Genomic DNA, 20,394 nt, shown 5'->3' with positions numbered 1-20,394 from the left:
AACCATAATGGATAAGGACCACATCTCATGATCATATATGATAACTTAATGCAGACTGATACGTATGGTCAAAGTCATAATAATAATACATATCACAAACCAACTTCTATACATGCCACTCACTTGATATTTCTAACATTTGAATTAATGCTCCCAAAAATGATAGCTTAATAGTGTGATTTTGCCTCCGACGATCTGCAACCTCGAGCCGACTTGGCAAAACTGAAGAAGTAGAGAGAAGGGGTAAGCTTTACGCTTAGTAAGTCCATATGAAGTTCATAAGAAATTACCCACATGTTTTTTTTAAGGTAAAACATCATAATTGTACAATTTACTCTTGTTCAAGTTAAGCTGTTTTATCGAGTTATAGTTACTAATTCATTTATATCTGGAGCTACGAGACTTCAAATTAAGTTTTGTTAATTTTACTTGAAATTAGATTCATATATCTTTCTCCCACAAAATTTCCAGAATTTTTGGTTTAGCCAATTAGTACAGTTTATTCATTAAAGTTTCCCCTATTTTGCTGTCCAACAGTTCTGACCTCTCTTCACTAAAAATTATTTTTCTCATAGTACAGAATTTGGATAATGCTCTCATCTAACTTTTTAGAGAATAGACTCATTAAGGATTTTAATAATATATATTACAACCCATAATTATTTTTATACAATTTTAGTGATTTTCTCAAATCGAAACAGGGGATCATGAAGTCATTCAGACTCTATCTCACAACAATTTAAATATCTCATAATATAAATTTCGATTGCATATACCATTTCTTCTATGTGAAACTAGACTCATTGGGATTTAACATCATATTTTATTCAGCCCCTAATTAAATTTTCACAATTTATGGTGAATTTCAAAAGTTGCACCACTGCAGTAACCCAAAACTGCCATGGCTAAATTTACTCATTCATTACTATTATTCACCAAATCCATACAATATCATTTCATTCATAATGGTAAGAACACATAATTATGTTTCATAAGCATAAATCCATAATCTCAATGTCATCAAGTATCAAGGACTTATTCCAAACCATGTCATTTTCATAATATTCACCAAATACTATATACATCATAAATCATCACATGACAAGGCATCACACATAAGTTTAGTTTACATACCTGTACAACTTGTAACATAACTCAAAGACATACTCACCAAAGGCTTATCTCATTGGGATCATCAACAAATACTTCGCCAAATTACCCGTTGAACACTCGAAATATAATCGGATACACGAAATGCATGCACATAAGTGCATGCCCACAGCTAGACAAACTCAATAGCCTGCGGAATATATGTGTAGCCAAGCTACCATGTAACCCACCCATAAGTGAACTTGGAATCAACTCAATGAGCTCGGGTGTGCGCATCCATAAGTGAAATCAAACTCAACTCAATGAGTTCGGATGCCTAGTTACATCTCACGAGCTTGGACTCAACTCAACAAGTTCGGAACTCAAATATCATTGTGACATGTCACTTGTATCCTAATCTATTCCTAAGGTTCAAACGAGATTTTTCTCGATCACACATCTTTGTCATCTTCCACAGAATGTTGGAACCGATACTTGGTAACATTTCATATTTATCAAATAGCTCACATAATTTGCATATTACTCAATAATAACCACAAAGCATAATATTTCATGATAATAATCTTCATATCATATAAATATCATTAAATTACTTAAAATAACAATTATGTCACCACATTTACACATGAACTTACATCTCATTTAATATCAAGGCAATAACATTAAATTACACATTGCATTATTAAAAATCATATGAACTTACCTCGTATGCGAAAATGGCCATTTTTACCATTTTGTCTACAACCCTGATATTTTCCGATTTTGGCCCGAATTTTGATTTTTCCTTGCTCTATCATTTCAAATATAGCCTAATTAGGACTAAAATTATTCAAATTAACCAAAAATCATAGTTTGGAAAAATTACAATTTTGCCTCTAAACTTTGTTAAAATTACATTTTCCCCTAGGCTCATAAATTAAACTTCATCCTATTTCCTTATGTTTTATGACATGCTGATCATTTTTCCCTTCTATCGCAACCTCAAATTTGCACTCTAACATGTACTTATGAACATTAGGTATTTTTACCGATTATGTCGCTTTACTTGTTTTCACGTAAAATCGCTTAGTAAAAGTTGTTCAACAAAATTTTCAGGCTTCATATTCTACCATAAAACATCAAAATTAACACATTTTACCTATGAGTATTTTTCCAAATATAAACCCTAGGTTAAATTATTTCTAGAATAAGCTTAACCAAGTTACCGGGATTTCAAAAATGTAAAGAACTTTAAAAATGGGGCTAGGGAGCACTTACAATCGAGCTTGGGAGTTTGAACTAACCTTAACCATGGCTGCTGCTGGTAGAAACGATTGAATGAAGAAGATGATAGCTAATTTGGCTTATTTCCCTTTTCAATTCTTTTAATTATTAGTTTAGCAAAATACCCCTAACTTAAAAATATTTTATTACACCCATTTCAAGTTTATTTTTGTCCAGAAATTAACCAATGGTCTAATTTTCATTTAAGAACCCTCAATTTAAAATTTCATAACAATTGGACACTTCTAGTATGTAGAACTCAACTTTTTCACTTTTTACGATTTAGTCCTTTTGACTAAATTAAGTGCCCGAACGTCAAAATTTTCGAACGAAATTTTCACGAAATTATTCTGTGAAATTGCAGACCATAAAAATATAATAAAAAATAAAATTTTCATCGTCAGATTTGTGGTCCCAAAACCACTGTTCCGACTAGGCCCAAAATCAGGGTGTTACACACCTTATTTCTAGCTTCCTCGCAACACACTAGCGAATCTTCTAATTTTCCTTAATGAATTCTTATACGAACCTAAACCAAAATTTAGTATAAATTAAGTCAATTTACCTTTAAACCATCCCCCAAGTACCCACTTACGGGTTCAAACCAATAGTCAAAATTATAACTATTTTACAAATCCAAACTAGTTAGATTTCTTACATAATTTTGATGTGAATCGTACGTACGATCGTTCGTCGGCTTTACGGTTGATTTGGGACATTCAGGTCAGCACCTAATTCAATAATATACTGGAAATAAGTAGCTAGTAATGATTAAATTCTTTCATCTAATCAATCCATAACCTTTACCTAACAACGATGCCGGAACGACAAACTAGTTTATGCTTAATTGTACTTACACTTCCCAATTTGTGAGTTTCGAATGTTCAATCGACCAAGAACATTTTTCCCTAATTGAAGTGGGTCAATAGTTGATGAGGAGAGTTCCAAAAACCAAATTAAGACTAGAATTAAATGGGAAAAATTCAAGAAACAAAACAACCCCATTTTCCCACACCAAGGCGCACACACCACCACCCATGGTGGCTAGAATTGGGGCTGAATTTTAAAATGAATTGAAATCTATTTAAAAGCTGAAAAAATACCATTAAAAACATTTAAAATCCTCCAAATTCAAGATTTATAAATTCAGGTTTTTAATTGGAAATATTACTCAAGAAATTGAAGAAAGAAGACATCTTACCCAAGTTTGTTGAGAGAAATAATAATGGCACTTTCTTGGCAATGTTTGGGATCGATCTTAGCGTTCAAGATTTTAGATTTGGGCTTGATCTAGTTAAAGAAAAATGGAAGAAATATAGTAAAGGAAATGGTGCACAATATTGATGCAAAAAGAAGATGAAAGAAGTGGTAAAATGAGAGGTGTAGGCGACGACAACAATGGTGGAAAGGAAAAAAAATTAATACCAAAGAGAGGGAGAGGGGGAGAGGAATGACTAAGGCAATAAGGGGGTGAATTAATCAAATCTTATCTTTGGTTTCAATGACCAACTCTGGCCAATCAACTTCCTTTCACCCATTTCAGTCCAACATAAAGGTGAGTGACACTTACAACCATAAAGAGATTCGCAAGGTGCCATTTGGATACTTGATTGATAACTGTTATTACAAGCGAACTTTGCCATAGGTAAATGTTCTTCCCAACTATCTTGGAAGTCAATTAGACAACTCTTCAACATATCCTTCAATATCTGAATAATCTTTTCCGACTGACCATTGGATTGTGGATGAAAAGCCATACTGAAATCCAACCAAGTACCCAAAGCCTCGTGCGATTTATTCTTGAATCAAAACGTGAATCTAGGATCCCGATCTGAAATAATCGACACTAGTACACCATGAAATCTTACTATCTCAGAAAAATAAAGCTTAGTTAACTTCTGGAGAGAATAATCAGTGCGAATAGGAAGAAAATGGGCTAACTTAGTCAATCTGTCCACTAAAACCCAAATCGAATCTTTCTTTGTAGGTGTCAAGGGCAATCCACTGAGAAAATCCATTGTCACTCTCTCCCACTTCTACTCTGGTATTCGAATCAGTTGGAGCAACCTTGATGGATAGTGATGCTTTGATTTAACTTGTTGATAAGTCAAACATTTACATATGAATTCGGCCACTTCAGGTTTAAGACCCAGCCACCAATACACTTCCCTCAAGTCTCGATACATCTTAGTACTTCCAGGATGCATGTCATAAAGGTTGCTATGTGCTTCTTAAAGTATATATTATTTCAAATTTTGATCATTAGGTACACAATATCTCCCTCTAAAGCACAAAATTCCATTAGAGTTAATCCTAAAATTCTCAGTCGATCCATCCTCAACCTGTATAAATTGAGGTGTTAAAGTTCCATCCTAACTCTGCTTATCCTTAATTTCCTAAACCTAAGTAGGTTTTACTTGTAATTCTGCCAAAATACCACTATCATCAAAAAGGCTTAAGCAAGAAAACATAGCCCTCAATTTAGACATTGCCTTTCTGATGAAGAGCCCTCAATTTAAACATTGCCTTTCTGATGAAGGCATCAACCACAAAATTTGCCTTCCTAGGATGATACTCGATCATATAGTCATAGTCCTTTAACAACTCAATCCATCTTTGTTGCCTCAAATTAAGTTCTTCTTGTGTGAGGAGATATTAGAGATTCTTGTGATCAGTGTAAGTAATACACTTCTCACATACAAGTAGTGTCTCCAAATTTTGATAGCAAACACAATAGCTGCCAACTCCAAATCATGAGTGGGGTAGTTACCATCATGTGGCCTAAGTTGTCTCGAAGCATAGGCTACCACTTTACCATCCTGCATCAAGATGTAACCAAGACCAACAAGTGAAACATCGCTATACATAATATATTTCTTACAGGATTCTAATTGAATTAAAATGGGAGATTTTGTCAACACGAATTTCAAGTTTTCAAAACTGGCCTACTGTTTGTCTCCTCACTTGAAAGGAGAATTCTTCCTCCGTAGCATAGTTAATGCAACTGCTATAAAGGAAAAGCCCTCAACAAACCTATGATAATACCCAATAACACCTAGAAAAAGCACTGAATTTCTAAAACATTCTTAAGTTGCCTCCAATCTAGGACAGCTTCAACCTTTTTGGGGTTTACAAGAATACCCTCAGTCGATACCATGTGACCCAAAAACATACTTCCTTTAACCAAAATTCACACGTACTGTGTTTAGCAAAAAGTTATTGTTCACAAAGTATCTGTAAAACCACTCTCAAATGTTCATCATGCTCAGTCATTCTCTTAGAGTACACAGTGATGTCATCAATGAAAACCACGACGAACTGATCAAAGAAAGGCTAAAAGACACAATTCATAAGGTCCATGAAAGTCGCTGGTGCATTAGTCAACCTAATAAGCATGACAAGGGACTCGTAATGTCCATAATGAGTCTCAATAATGATTTTGAGGATAACAAATTTCTTCAGTTTGAGTTGGTAATACCCAGATTTTAAGTCAATTTTGGAAACGATAGTTGCACCTCTGAACTGATCGAATAGGTCATCAATCCTTGGTAAAGGGTACTTATTCTTGATAGCTAATTTATTCAGTTGTTGGTAATCAATGCACAATTGTAAGGTTCCATCTTTCTTTTTCACAAATAAAATCAGTGCGTCCCATGGCGAAACACTAGGTCTAATAAAACCCTTATTCAACAGTTCTTGCAACTACACCTTCAACTCTTTAAGCTCTTTCATAGCCACACAATAAGGAGGGATGGACACCAATGTTGTTCTCGGTAGCAACTCAATTCTGAATTCTACTTCCCTCTCTAGAGGTAACCCTGGCAGTTCCTCGGGAAATACATCGGTAAATATGGGGCTTACATCTCAAACATAAGCCAAAAATGCTTCGCACCATTTTCACACCATCTCTTTTACTACTAAAGCAGAGATCACACTGGATACAGAAACACTCCCCTGCCATAATAACTTCTTTCCCAGTCTCAGTCACCAAGGTCACTCTCTTCAATGCACAATCTAATCAAACTTGATGCTTAACCAACAGTTTAATCCCAAAATTAAATCGAATTCATTGAAAGGAAGCTTTATCGAATCAGCATGAAATACCTCTCCTTAAACTCTAGAGGGCATCTTTTATAAATTCTATTCACAAGTGTGGAGGATCCTAAGGGACTAACTATAGTTACAATGTTTTCGATTTCCTCTACCTCAATTCCCAATTTTACTGCCACATTATAAGCAATATATGAATGGGTAGATCCTATATTAATCAAAGAAACATAAGGTATCAAGTAAATAGTGAAGGAACCTACCATGACATCAGCCACATCTCTATCCTCTCGGCGTCTAGCCATATAAACCAAGGTAGGTTGTCACGCCTCAACTCGATTCACACCTTGAGCCAGTGCTCCCTGACCCCAATTACCTTTCCCATTTTGATTCTGATTACGACTTATCTGAGCACCCTAAATACCTCTCTGATTTTGACCCTTAGCGGGTTTTGATTTTGAGCCAGAGCTTGCACTTTGTCCTAACGGTGAGGACAATCCCTAATCTTATGCTCCATCGAACCACATACCAAACAAGCACCCATCCTCCTCCAACACTTACCTGGATGGCGCCTCTAACAATATTAGAAAGCCTAAATCTATCCTTCTTTAGGGTTTATTGCTTCCCTATTCTTCAACGGTCTAGACTCTTTGGCCCGCTTAACAAGTCACGGATTTGAGCTAGTAGGGCTCATTTCTCTTTTGGGTTGATCTATCTGTTTCCATTTCTTCTTGCACTCTACGTGCTTAATCTCCTAGACAATCTTGGTCTTCTTGACCAAAGCCTTAAACACACGCTCTTGATGCTGAGCCACCTAAAACTTCAGGTCATACCTTAAACCCTCCTGAAAATGAAAACTCTTTTCCTGGTTAGACACTACCATACTAGGTGCATAGTGGCTCAACCTTAGAAAATCCGCCTCATACGTAGAAGCTGTCTTGTCTCCCTATTTTAGCTCAATAAATTCCAAACGACGAGCCTCCATCTAGCAAGAGCCCACATACTTACCCTGAAATTCCTCCTAAAAGTAAGCCTAATCAATACGCTCTATGCCACCACTGATATGCCTATCCCTTAACAGAGACACAACACCCTTATGTAGGAGTAGTTCTAAGAATACCCCTAAACAATTCTGCCCCACTAAAACTGGGCCTCTCAACAATCTTCCCATAACTAACACCTCATATTGGAGGCCCAACAACCCTATTCAAGGCCCACAATAAAGCCTGAGTTACTAGATCATTCTCAACATAATCATCATTAATTGTAACAACCTAATTTTGGGCCTAGTTGGAACAGTGGTTTCGAAACCACAAATTCGAGAATAGAGAAATTATTTTTAATATTATTTTATGTGTTAAAGCATGATAATATATGTGCATGAAAATTTTTGGTGGACTAATTGTAGTGATTGCTTGCTTAATTTCAAAAAAGGACTAAATCGCATAAAAGGTGAAATTTGTGTTCTACTAATTAGAAGTGTCATCTAGCTAGAGAAACATAAATTGAGGTCCTTAATGTGTAAATATGCCTTTAAGAGGGTGATGGCCAGCCATAAGGACAAGAAGATGAGAATGTCAAAGTTAGGTGAAATTTGGTGACTTGACTAGAAAATAATAAAATTAGGGAAGCTATCATCTTTTTCATTCTCTCTTTCTTCTCCACCAAATTTCTCCATGAAAGAAGGCCATGAGAGCTTGAAATTTTCTGCAACTTTAGACTCTTGCAAGTAAGTGATTTTGATGGTCTTTCTTGATATTTTTGTACTTTTTGGGCCATTGTAACTTAAGCTAGCTAATAGGGGGCTATTTTGCAAAATGGTTGAGAGTATAGGGTTTTTCCATGAGAGTAATCATGTTGGTTGCTAAATGTTTATAGAAGAAAATGAATCATGGTTGTTAAATAAACAACTTTTATGAAGTGGTTTTTATGAAAACATCTAAAAGGACAATTTTGTGAAGTTTATAAAATAGGTTGAAAAGTGAAATAATTGAAATTGTGAGATGCTATAGGCTTAAAGTAGTTTTTGCTAGGCTTGGTTAATGTGGAAATTTGATGAAAATTGTTTTACGAGCCTAAGGGCAAAATCATAATATTGTGAAAGTCTAAGGGCAAAACAATCATTTTTCCAAAATAAGAATTATGAAATGTCTTGATTAATGTGACGATTAAATTAGTGAATTTTATCATTATAGATCAAGAAATATGAAATCCAGACTTAGACCGGGGGAAGACCAAGTGAGTAGACTAATTCAATCTAGTCGCCCACTTTTTGTATACCGAGGTAAGTTGCATGTATATATTACAATTCTATTGTTATTATGCATTAAATATTTGGTGTGGTGAAACTTTCAGTTGAGCCGCAGGAATAGATCGGATATCCATGCTGTGATACTAGAGTCATATGAGCTAGTGTAAAACCATGTTTGGAACATGGCATCGACATTTATATGAGAGCTAGTGTAAGACCATGTCTGGGACATGGCATCGGCCTTGACATGTGGGCTAGTGTAAGACCATGTTTGGAACATGGCATCGGCATTTATATGAGAGCTAGTGTAAGACCATGTTTGGGACATGGCATCGGCCTCAACATGTGGGCTAGTGTAAGACCATGCTTGGAACATGGCATCGGCATCTTACCCTTTTTGTATGAGGCTTATTGGGTATCCATTTATTTTTCCAACTGGTTCAACGGGTAATTTAAAAGATTATATCATGTTTAAGAAAAGTTATGATTATGCTACAAGTGGTACAGTTACCTACACGAAACTCATAAGAATGAGCTTGGGTTATGTATATGAATAGTAAGGATGAAAATGAGTAAGTTATGTCTATAGTCATTCGAGAACTTTTGTACGAGTGTATGATATGTTATAAGTATGATGTTACTTGGTAAAGCGATGTTAATTATTTACTTGTAACTTACTAAGCTTTATGCTTACTTCCTCTCTTTTCCATTTTTCTTATAGTGCCGCAAAGCTAGCTCAGGAATCAAGGGACGTAGGAGGCATTGATCACACTATCACCTAAAGTTTTTGGTATAGTTAGATTAAATGTTTTAAACGTGGCATGTATAGAGACTTGGTCTTTTTGTTTAATGTCATGTTGGTTTAGCCACAAGTTTTAGCTTATATGGATGTGATATTCATTTTGTATAGGCTATTGATGTTGGCTAATATTGATTATTATTAAATGCATTTGATGAAAATTCTCATGGATATGTTTGTTGTATGGTTTGTGTTGATAAGTAGGAGATGTTGTATGTGATAAGAAATAGCTTGGAAATGATGTATGGATGCTTAAGTATTGGTTGATATGGTCATGTGTTTATGTGGTATTGGTATTGTTTGATGTTTTTGTAAGTGGGTGTAAGTAAAGGTGACAAAAAGGCTTGGTAAATAGCCTTGTTTTTGTCCAAATGGGTAGACACACGGGTGTATGTCCAAACTATGTGTGAGACACGGTCTGCCCTATGGACGTGTCAGGCCTGTGTTCCCTGCACCTAAATTTGGAAAAATAGAATGCCAGTAGTAACCACACGGGTGGAAACACGGCCCTGTGTCTCAACTGTGTAAAGGACACGGCTTGGCATATGGGCGTGTGCCTTAGCCGTGTGCCCCTAAATGGTTGATGACGTCATGGCCTGAGACACGGGCATGTCATGGCCGTGTGAGGGACACGGGTGTGTGCCAGGCCATGTGAAAACCCCTATAGGTTTGAATCAAGAAATAAATTTGCACGGGCTAGGGAAACAGGCGTGTCCTGATATGTTCAGGCCATGTGAGCCACACGGGCCTTCAACATACCCATGTTAAGAGGACACATGGGCGTGTCGCCCTCCCGCATGGGCGTGTGCCCTTGTTTGCATTGAAATTATTCAAAGTTTTCAAAAGTGTTCAATTTATTCCCGAACCGTTTCCAAAGTGTGTTTTGGGCCTCATAGGTTTACATTAGAAACATTAAGAGGAAGTTAAAATTTTTAAATTTGAGCTAAATTCTATTACCCGAAATTGTTTTTATGCATGTGTTTAAGTCTAGTAACACCGTGTACCCTGTCCCAGAATGGGATACGGGTAAGGGGTGTTACATTTAGTGGTATCAGAGCTGCGATTTAGTCGATTCTCGGACTAACGTAGCAAGTGTACAAGTCTAGCTATACATGCCATAAGCACATTGTGATAGTGTGACGACTCTTGACGAATTTAAATTATGTTTTCATATAGTAAATGGATCCCGATAGAGCAGTGGCAAATGATGTAGGGAGTAATCAGCTGGCTTCTGCTGAAGGGACCGCGCCAGTCGAGAGTGGGGCCGTGACATTTAGTCAGGGCAGAGGGGCTAGAGAAACCTACCTCTACATAATGAACACATGGTATTCGGCGTTTGTTCGTGCAAACCCAAATACTCCACCTCCTCCATCCCCTCCAATCCCCCAGCCTGCCTCCATAGCCCCCCAAGCCGTAGAGATGATTAGAAGGGAGAAACCTCTAGTTGACAGAATTCAAAAACAAGGGGCCGAGGAATTTAGAGTGAATATAGATGATGACCCAGAAAGGGTAGAATCCTGGCTTGAAAATACCATCAGGGTATTCGAAGAGCTGTTTTGCACACCTGAAGAGTGCATGAAATATGTGGTGTCACTCTTAAGAGACTCGACTTATCACTGGTGGAAAACACTCGTATCAGTTGTACTGAAGGAGAGGGTAACTTGGGACTTTTTACAGAAAAAGTTTTGTAAAATGTATATTAACTAGAGATTTATATACCAGAAAAGAAAGGAATTCCTTCAATTAAAGCAAGGCTGAATGACAGTAATGGAGTATGAACGTGAGTTTGTGATAGCAAATACGTTCGGGAGTGCGTATCCACTAAAGCTATCATGTGCAAGATATTTGAGGATGGATTGAATGAAGATATCCGATTATTAGTTGGCATCTTAGAGTTGAGGGAGTTTGTGATCCTTGTTCAGAGAGCTTGCAAGGCAGAAGATTTGGCCAAAAAGAAGAGAAAGGTTGATATTGAGTCTCGTGACTCAAAAAAAAAGACAAATGGAGAAATCATATCAGAACTCATCCAAGAGATCGGGAGAGTTTCCTACTCGATAAAATGCTTCAGTAGGATTCTCGAGTAGAAATAAGAATAAGCAGTACATGACTTTTAAAGCTCAAACCACTTTTATCGCGAGTGTTGGTAGTGCTCAAACAAAGAGGCCAGAATGTTCACAGTATGGTAGGCGTCATTTCGATAAGTGTCAATTAAATGATAGAGGTTGTTTCAAGTGCGGTTCACTAGACCATTTCATCCAAAACTGTCCTGAAATGGATGAGAAAGACAGAAAGCAAGATGTGAGAACGAGTAATGCTCTTTCGAGGGGTAAACCACAGAAGAACCCGAGAAGTAGGGCTAGCAACAGAAGTGCACATCGAGATTCTGCCGCGAGGTCTGAGGGTCGAGCGCCTGCAAGGACTTATGCCATTCGTGCTCACGAAGAGGCATCGTCACCAGATATGATTACGGGTACTTTTTCTCTTCATTATATTTCTTTTGCGTTGATTGATCTGGGGTCTACCCATTCGTATGCTTGTGTGAAATTGGTGTCTAGAATGAATATGCATGTCAAGTCTACAGAATTTGTGGTAAAGGTGTTAAACCCATTAGGCAAGCATGTATTAGTTGACCAAGTATGTAGAATTTGTCCTTTGATAATTAGAGGTCATTGTTTTCTGACTAACCTCATGTTATTGCCGTTTAATGAATTTGACGTTATCCTTGGTATGGAATGGCTGTCTACCCATGATGTTATAGTGAATTATGGAATGAAATTCGTTGACCTAAAATGTGAAAATGGGGATATCCTTCGGGATGAATTAGGTGAATCAGATAGATTACTTGTAGTGATTTCTTCTATCACTACAGAAAATTATATGAGAAAAGGGTATGAGTTTTATCTCGCATTTGTGTTGAATACCCAAGTGTCAGAAGTAAAGATTGAGTCGGTGCCAGTGATATGTGAGTTTTCGGATGTGTTTCTGAAAGAGATGCTTGGATTGCCTCCAACTAGGGAAGTCGAGTTTGGTATTGAGTTGGTCCATGGTACGGCGCCTATTTCGGTTTCCCCTTATAGGATAGCACCATTGGAGTTAAAAGAGTTGAAGGTTCAGCTACAAGAATTAATGGATAAGGGTTTTGTGAGACCGAGCTATTCTCCATGGGGTGCTCCGGTATATTCTGTGAAAACGAAAGATGGGTCGATGAGGTTATGTATAGACTACAGACAGCTCAATAAGGTGACTTTGAAGAACAAGTATCCTTTGCCAAGGATTGATAATCTGTTCGACAAATTGAAAGGAGCCACGGTGTTTTCTAAGATAGTGTAACACCTCAAACCCGGCCTAGACGTTATGGTCGAATCAATGATGTCACATTGAAGTGAATTTCGAAAAACATAGTTTTCTACTAAAAACTTCGTCGTGATCTTACGAAGAATTTAGAATAACTTGCTCATTGTTAAACTCTAGTTGGTTTAGCATAGTGTTAATTATATTAGATTGTTATTGCATTTAAAAAAAAACTATGATTATTGCGGAAGCTTTTTAAATTGTGTTGCAATAATGTGGTGTTTTAAAATGCATTTTTCTCTTTAAAAAATAGCGGCTTACTTCTAGCAGATATAATTCAAAGTAATTAAATCCCAAAATAAAAACTTTAAAAGGACTTATTACAAAACAAAAACCTAAATTAAGTTATTTATAAATTAAAAGATTAAAGGAACGAAAAACAGTTGTGTGGCGACCATCGAGTCTCTTACAACACCAATTCGTCTAAGGGTTACCTGCACAGAAAAGTAGAAGGGTGAGTTTAAGTAAACTCAGTGTGTAATCCCTTAACAATAGTCAGTCAAACAGTAGTCAAATACAGTTCGGGCCTAAGCCCATTTCAGTGACAGTCCAGTATCAGTTAGGGCCATAGCCCATTACAGCATTAGTAACAGTAATGTAATCAGAAATCCTACCCATCCATCCTCTACACTCCACTTCGCACAGCCTTACACTCCATCTGGGGATAAAATATAGCACCAGTTGCGGCACTAATCAATGGTTGCAGCGGAGCTGCCAGTACAATACACTTCCTCCAAATATAATAGCCCAACCCCAAGCAATATGTCATGTCATAATATCATACGTGAATGCAAATCATGTCATGCTCGATTACAGTCATACATATCAAAGGGTTATATCAGTCATTTACCTCATAGGGGTATAACAGTCATTTCATCAAATTGGGGTCTAAGCATACTTATCGATCGAAAAGTAGGTCCACAGTTGTCTCGGGCGACCCGTGCAACCTTAACAGTCAAACAGTGATAATGGGCCCAAAGCCCATAATGCAGCCCATGTGGGCCCACATGCCCGTGTGGCCCATAAATCCCAAAAATGACCTTGTCCATGTGAACTACACGGCCTGAATAATCTCCAAACATCCTAGTAGTTTACCACGAGCCCGTGGGGCCCACATGGCTGATTTCGACCCATCGTGGCCCAAAACGGCCTAAGCCTATGAAATCGCTCACGGTGGCCTCTATGATCAATTGCCCATGCTTTATGCGTTCGAATTATCACACGAGCGATCACACGCTCGTGTAGTGTCAATAGATATACTTACCGACTTTTGTCGATTAACAGTTATTGTAGTGTGATTAGACACCTGATTGCGAAAAGAGTGCAGTCTCCTCGATCACCCAAACCTAGATTCAATCATAACCCAATGTCTGTCTTTTAATCATTAGGGTTAACACCCTCTTATTAGCACTCATCTCAAAAATCATATCGATACTTGCGTTGATCGAACGAGCGTGGTTTTAGCCTGCTTAGCTCACTGACAAGGGTTGATAACAAAATCCTTGATGATTATCTGCATAATAAGTGACTCTATTACTCATGTTTGCTTATACACAAGGGTTGAAACAATGCATACCAACCCATAGAAAATGCAAACCCAAAATAAGGGAAAGAAACATTCGGCCACTACTGAAGAATCCAAGCCAAAATACCTCAGTTCAATATAATACCAACGAGTAGTGTTACCTTTGATCAAGAGACAAGAGGATGGTTCCAATCGTTTTTGTAACACTAGCAAACTCTTTCACTCCTTGAGTAGTAAAACCCGAAAGAACACCATGACCAAGAGAGAAAAAGATGAGGATAGGCATTCAGGGAAAAGAGGAGAAAAGCTGAAAGAGAAGAGACAAACAGAGCCTTAACAATCAATATTCAGCCACCCACCAGTGAAAAGGGAAAGAATTGAAAGAGAGCAAAGAAGCAAAAAGAAAAGAAGAGGAGAAGAGACAAGGTAATCGGCCAAAAGGCTACAACCGATTGTGGGAGGGAGAAGGTGGAATCAATACCGAAAGTGTTGAGAGGGAAAAGAGATAGAAGCAATTGGTCAAGAAGAAAACAAAACCAAATGAGAAAAAGAAATCAGTCAACTAGAGGAAAAAGTTTAGAAAGGGAGCACAAAATTGCAAAGCTCAACAGAGAGAAAAATAGGAATGAACAAGCATTATTCGGCCACAACAAGCAAGAAAGCCAAACTGAGAAGCAGCCAAATTCGGCACCAAAGGCAAAGAGAGATAAGCTAATGCTAATTTTTTCAAAAGAAACTCCTAATTCGGCAAGACCTATAAATAACTCCCACACTTGACTCTTCCAACCTTTCCCACCTCAGTCAAAACTCTCTGAACAAGAATTCAATTTTGGCACAAACTCCCCCACTTTCAAATCCCACAAAATCCTCCTAAAATCCCTCCTCCATTATCTCCTCAACCGCTCATTCAAACTCCAATCACCCACTTCAGTTTTGGTCAACCTAGGACACTTCCACCATACTTGTAGCAAAATAAAATGCCCTGTTTTCATCACCAAGCCTCGAACCTCAGACTTCAAGGAACACTCAACATGCCACTTACCCTTAAACCAATAGGCTATTTATGTAATGTTTAACATACATGAATTTAAAATTCCACTAACCAAAAGCGAGGGTTTATTTCTTAAAACAATTTTTTTTTTGCAAATGCCCAAGCTTGAACCAAAGACTTCTCAGGCACTTCCCAGGACACTTAACTATTGAGACAAGCATGCATTTGAGTTACAAAACATACAAAAAATAAGTACTTATATTTTGGGGCGTTAAAACTCTACCCCCTAAAAGAAAATTTCGACCTCGAAATTTACCTGGTCAAACAGATGAAGGTATTGTTGTCGCATCGTCTCCTCGGGTTCCTATGTAGCTTCCTCAGAACGGTGATCACGCCATATTACCTTAACCAGTGGAATAGACTTCCTCCTCAGAACCTTTACATCACGGTCTAAAATCTGAACAGGCTCTTCCTCAAAGGTCAGATCTGACCTAACTTCAATGTCCCAGTCGAGACGATATGCACCGGATCAGAGCAATATCACCTCAGCATAGAGACGTGGAACACATCATGAATCTGATCCAACTCTGGAGGTAACTCAAGTTGATAAGCAACCGGTCCCACACGCTTTAGTATGTGGTAAGGCCCAATGAACCTAGGGCTTAACTTGCCCTTCCGTCCAAACCTCAGTACCTTCTTCCATGGTGAGACCTTTAGAAAAACGAAGTCCCCCACAGAATACTCAAACGCCTTACGCTTCAAATCCGCATATGACTTCTATCTGTCAAATTCCTCCTTTAGTCGATCCCGAATTAGTCTAACTTTGTCCTCGATATCAAAAATCAATTCAGGGCCCAGAACAAGCCGCTCGCCCAACTCAATCCAACATGAAGGAGTACGACACCTATGACCATATAGTGCCTCGTAAGGTGCCATCTGTATGCTAGACTGGTAGTTATTGTTATAAGAAAACTTCGCTAACGGCAAGTGGTCCCCCCAACTATCTCAGAACTCTATCAACAACCCCTTAACATGTTCTCCAGTACTTGAATAACCCTCTCTGACTAACCATCTGTTTGAGGGTGGAATACCGTACTAAAGTCCAACCTTGTACCTAAAGCGTCGTGTAACTTTTTCTAGAACTGAGACGTGAAGTGAGGATCTCTATCAGATATTATGGAAACCAGTACCCCATGCAGTTGCACTATCTCAGACATATATAGTTTAGCCAGCTTCTACAATGAGAAATCAGTACGAACCGATATGAAATGGGCGGACTTGGTCAATCGATCCACAATGACCCATACTGAATCCTTCTTAGTAGGCATTAAGGGTAGCCCACTAACAAAGTCCATATTTACTCTCTCCCACTTCCACAGCAGAATCTTAACTAGCTGAAGTAACCCTAAAGGTAACTGGTGTTTAGCCTTAACCTGCTGAAAAGTAAGGCATTTACCCATGAAGTCAATAACTTCATGCTTAAGACCTGGCCACCAATATAACTCACAAAGGTCTTGGTATATTTTATTCCTAACAGGATGCATAGTATAAGGACTACTAAGCGCCTCCTGCAGTATCGACTACCTCAGACCAGTATCCTTCGGTACACAGACTCTCCTATGGAAACAAAGTACCCATTCACTATTCAATCCAAAATCTGATGTGCCACCACTCTCAATCTGTCCGAATCGAGGACTCAATGACTAATCCTCCAACTGTTTACCCTTGATCTATTCAATCCTCCTCGATTTAACTTGGAGTTCTGCCAACAAGCTACCATCGTCAAATAAACTGAGATGAGCAAACATTGCCCTCAGATCAGTCATAGCCCTACAGCTCAGTGCATCGGTTACCACATTAGTCTTGCCAGGATGATATTCAATCAAACATTCATAATCCTTAAGCAACTCAATCCATCTACGCTGCCCAAGGTTTAGCTCCTTCTGAGTGAGGAGATACTTGAGGCTTTTGTGATCCGTATAAATGATACACTTCTCACTGTACAAGTAATGCCTCTAAATTTTTAGTGTGAATACCACCGCAGCCAACTCCAAGTCATGTGTCAGATAGTTCGCCTCATGCGTCTTAAGTTGACGAGACGTATATGCCACCACCTTACCCTCTTGCATCAATACACATCCTAAACCAACATTTGATCCATCGCTGTAGATAGTGAATTCTTTCCTAGGCTCTGGCTGTATCAAGACAGGAGCTTTAGTCGGAACTTTCTTAAGCTTCTCAAAACTTTCTTGCAGCTTATCAGTCCAATCAAACGATACTCCTTTGCGCAACAACTTAGTCAGAGGCACAACAATCAAAGAAAACCCTTCGAAAAACCGTCTATAATACCCTTTAGACCCAGAAAACTTCGGCTCTTAGATTTTGACTTAGGCTGCTTCCAATCCAGAACAGCTTCAATTTCCCGAGGATCAACCCTAATTCCCTCAGTAAAAACCACATGACCTAGAAAAGTTACCTCTCGTAGCCAGAATTCACACTTGCTGAATTTAACGTACAATTGTTTTTCCCTCAGAATTTGCAGAACCACTTGGAGATGTGCATCATGTTCATCTTCAGTTTTTGAATACACCAGAATGTCATCTATAAACACTACTATCAAGTGATCCAGGTAGGGCTAGAACACTCGGTTCATCAACTCCATAAAAACCGCTAGTGCATTCGTCAGTCCAAATGGCATCACTAGGAACACGTAATGACCATAACAAGTCCTAAACATTGTCTTGTAAACATCAGTTTTCTTGACCCTCAGTTGATGGTACCCAGATCGAATATCTATATTAGAGAAAATCGAAGCTCCACGCAACTGATCGAATAGATCATCAATCCTCGATAGAGGGTACTTATTCTTAACAGTCAATTTACTTAGTTGCCGATAGTCGATGCATATACGCATGGATCCATCCTTCTTTTTACAAATAACACCGATGCTCCCCACGGAGACACACTAGGGTGGATGAACCCTCGATCCAATAACTCTTAAATATGACCTTTAAGCTCCTCAAGTTCCTTCGGTGCCATTCTATAAGGGGCAATAGACACCAGAGCTATACCAGGCAAGAGTTCAATCCCAAACTCCACTTCACGGTTTGGAGGTAACCCAGGTAGTTCATCGGGAAAGACATCTAGAAAATCCTTAACCGTTCTGATATATTTAACAGTAGAAACCTCAGAATCAAAAGCACTAACATAGGCTAGATACGCCTCACAACCTTTACGAACCAATTTCTCAGCCCTAAGTGCAGAAATCACATTTGACAGATAATTTTGACGCTCCCTAATTACCACTACCTCATCACCCTTGCAGTTTTCAATACCACCTGTTTTGCAGCACAGTCCAAATTCACCTGATGCTTAACCAGCCAGTCCATGCCTAATATTAAGTTGAATTCTCCAAAAGAAAGCTCCATTATATCCGTTAAAAAGATCATTCCTTGAACCTCTAAAGGTATATCTTTAAACAGTTTATTCACTCTCACCGACTGCCCTAATGGACTCAACACAGTAACCTCACTCGTAGTGTTTTCAACCATCATACCCAAAGTCTTAGACACAGTGCATGCTATGTATGAATGCATAGACCCAACATAAATAAATGCAGTATAAGGTAAATTCTGATAAAGAACATACCCGTAATAGCATCTGGGGCGTCTCCGTCCTCTCGGCGATGTGCAGTATAAACCAGTGTCGCCTGTTTTGCCTTAGTATGACTAGCACCTCTGCCCGGTGCTCCACGACCATAGCCCATACCATTTCCACCTCTGGCCCGACCACGGCCTCTCAGTCGCTGCTGAACACCTCTCGACGGCTGAGCAATGCCCATACCAGTAGCTTGCATCTGATCGGGCCTCCGTGGATAATCTCTAATACTGTGCTCTATAGATTCGCACCTCAAACATGCCCCAATCCTTTTCCAGCACTAGCCATGATGGCGTCTCCCACAATCTGCATAGGGCTGCGGTCCAATAACAGCAATAAGGGGCCTAACTCTGTCTGACCCATCAGCTCTTGCCTTTTTCTTAGGCCCCATAGTTGAACTTGAGGGCTTATAAACCTTCTTGTTCCTCACCCTGTCCTTCTCACGGTTCTGGCGCTCAGCATGCTTCACATCCTCAATGATCTTTGCCTTTTCCACTAACACAGCAAAATCTCACTCCATCTGTAGGGCTATCAGAACTCGTAGATTATCTCTGAGGTCGTCCTCAAAATGAACACAGCACTTATACTCAGTTGCCACCATCCCATGCGCATAGCGACTAAGTCGTAAAAATTTTGCCTCGTATTTAGCTACAGATTTATCCCCATGAGTCAGATTCAGAAACTCCCTCCTCCTAGCATCCACATAACTAGCACCCATATATTATCCATAGAATGCAATCTTAAAAAGTTCCCAAGTCACTTGGTCGGGCTAAGTATCCTCTTTAACTGTAAACCACCACTGATAGGCTTCATCTCATAGCAATGACACTACACCTTCTAATTTCTACTCTGGGGTGCAATCGAGATCATCCATGATCCTCTCTGTGGCCTCAATCCAATATTCAGCCACATTAGGGGCAATTCTAGTGATACCTCTACAAATCTCAGCCCCATTAGACCTGAGTCGTTCCATCACTGACCCACGGCCCACAGTACTAGTATTAGGCCCAGCGACCCTCTCCAAAATCCACAACATAGCTTGGGATAGTGTGTCATCCCTAGCTACATGATCGTTTGCCCTAGTCTCAGTAACAGGTGAAGCCGATGCCTCCCTAGCTTCATTGTTAGCCATATGAGCCGATGCCGAATACCCAGCTTGAGCACCTCTACGGCCTCTGCCGCGGCCTCTTGTACCCCTTCCACGAGTACCTCTGGTGCTCATTATCAATTTGCGTATTATCGAAATTATAAATTTTATGCATTAGTTTACAGTTCTAGTATTTATTACAAGATATTTTATGGAAAATATTATCAGTAATTCAAAGTTCTATTTTCGTAGATCGCAGTCTCGACTACAGTTTCAGGTTAACCTAAATAGGGTATTTTGGTACAGGCTACTA

The 20,394-nt window shown here is 38.8% G+C and overlaps 1 protein-coding gene across 1 annotated transcript; it reads right to left on the bottom strand.

Moving 5' to 3' along the window:
• Positions 1-15,701: 15,701 nt before the first annotated feature.
• LOC107889961 (uncharacterized) lies at positions 15,702-19,193 on the bottom strand. The gene is made up of 5 exons (XM_016814492.1): positions 19,106-19,193; positions 18,647-18,917; positions 18,346-18,500; positions 17,457-17,687; positions 15,702-15,832 (listed from the first exon to the last, which is right to left on the bottom strand). The coding sequence occupies exons 1-5, from the start codon at positions 19,191-19,193 to the stop codon at positions 15,702-15,704; spliced, it is 876 nt and encodes a 291-aa protein (XP_016669981.1).
• Positions 19,194-20,394: the final 1,201 nt, after the last annotated feature.

The sequence above is a fragment of the Gossypium hirsutum genome, chromosome A09, assembly GCF_007990345.1.
Source record: "Gossypium hirsutum isolate 1008001.06 chromosome A09, Gossypium_hirsutum_v2.1, whole genome shotgun sequence".
NCBI lineage: Eukaryota > Viridiplantae > Streptophyta > Magnoliopsida > Malvales > Malvaceae > Gossypium > Gossypium hirsutum.
Note: the sequence above shows the minus strand (reverse complement) of the source record. Positions and strands in the feature narration are given on the sequence as shown.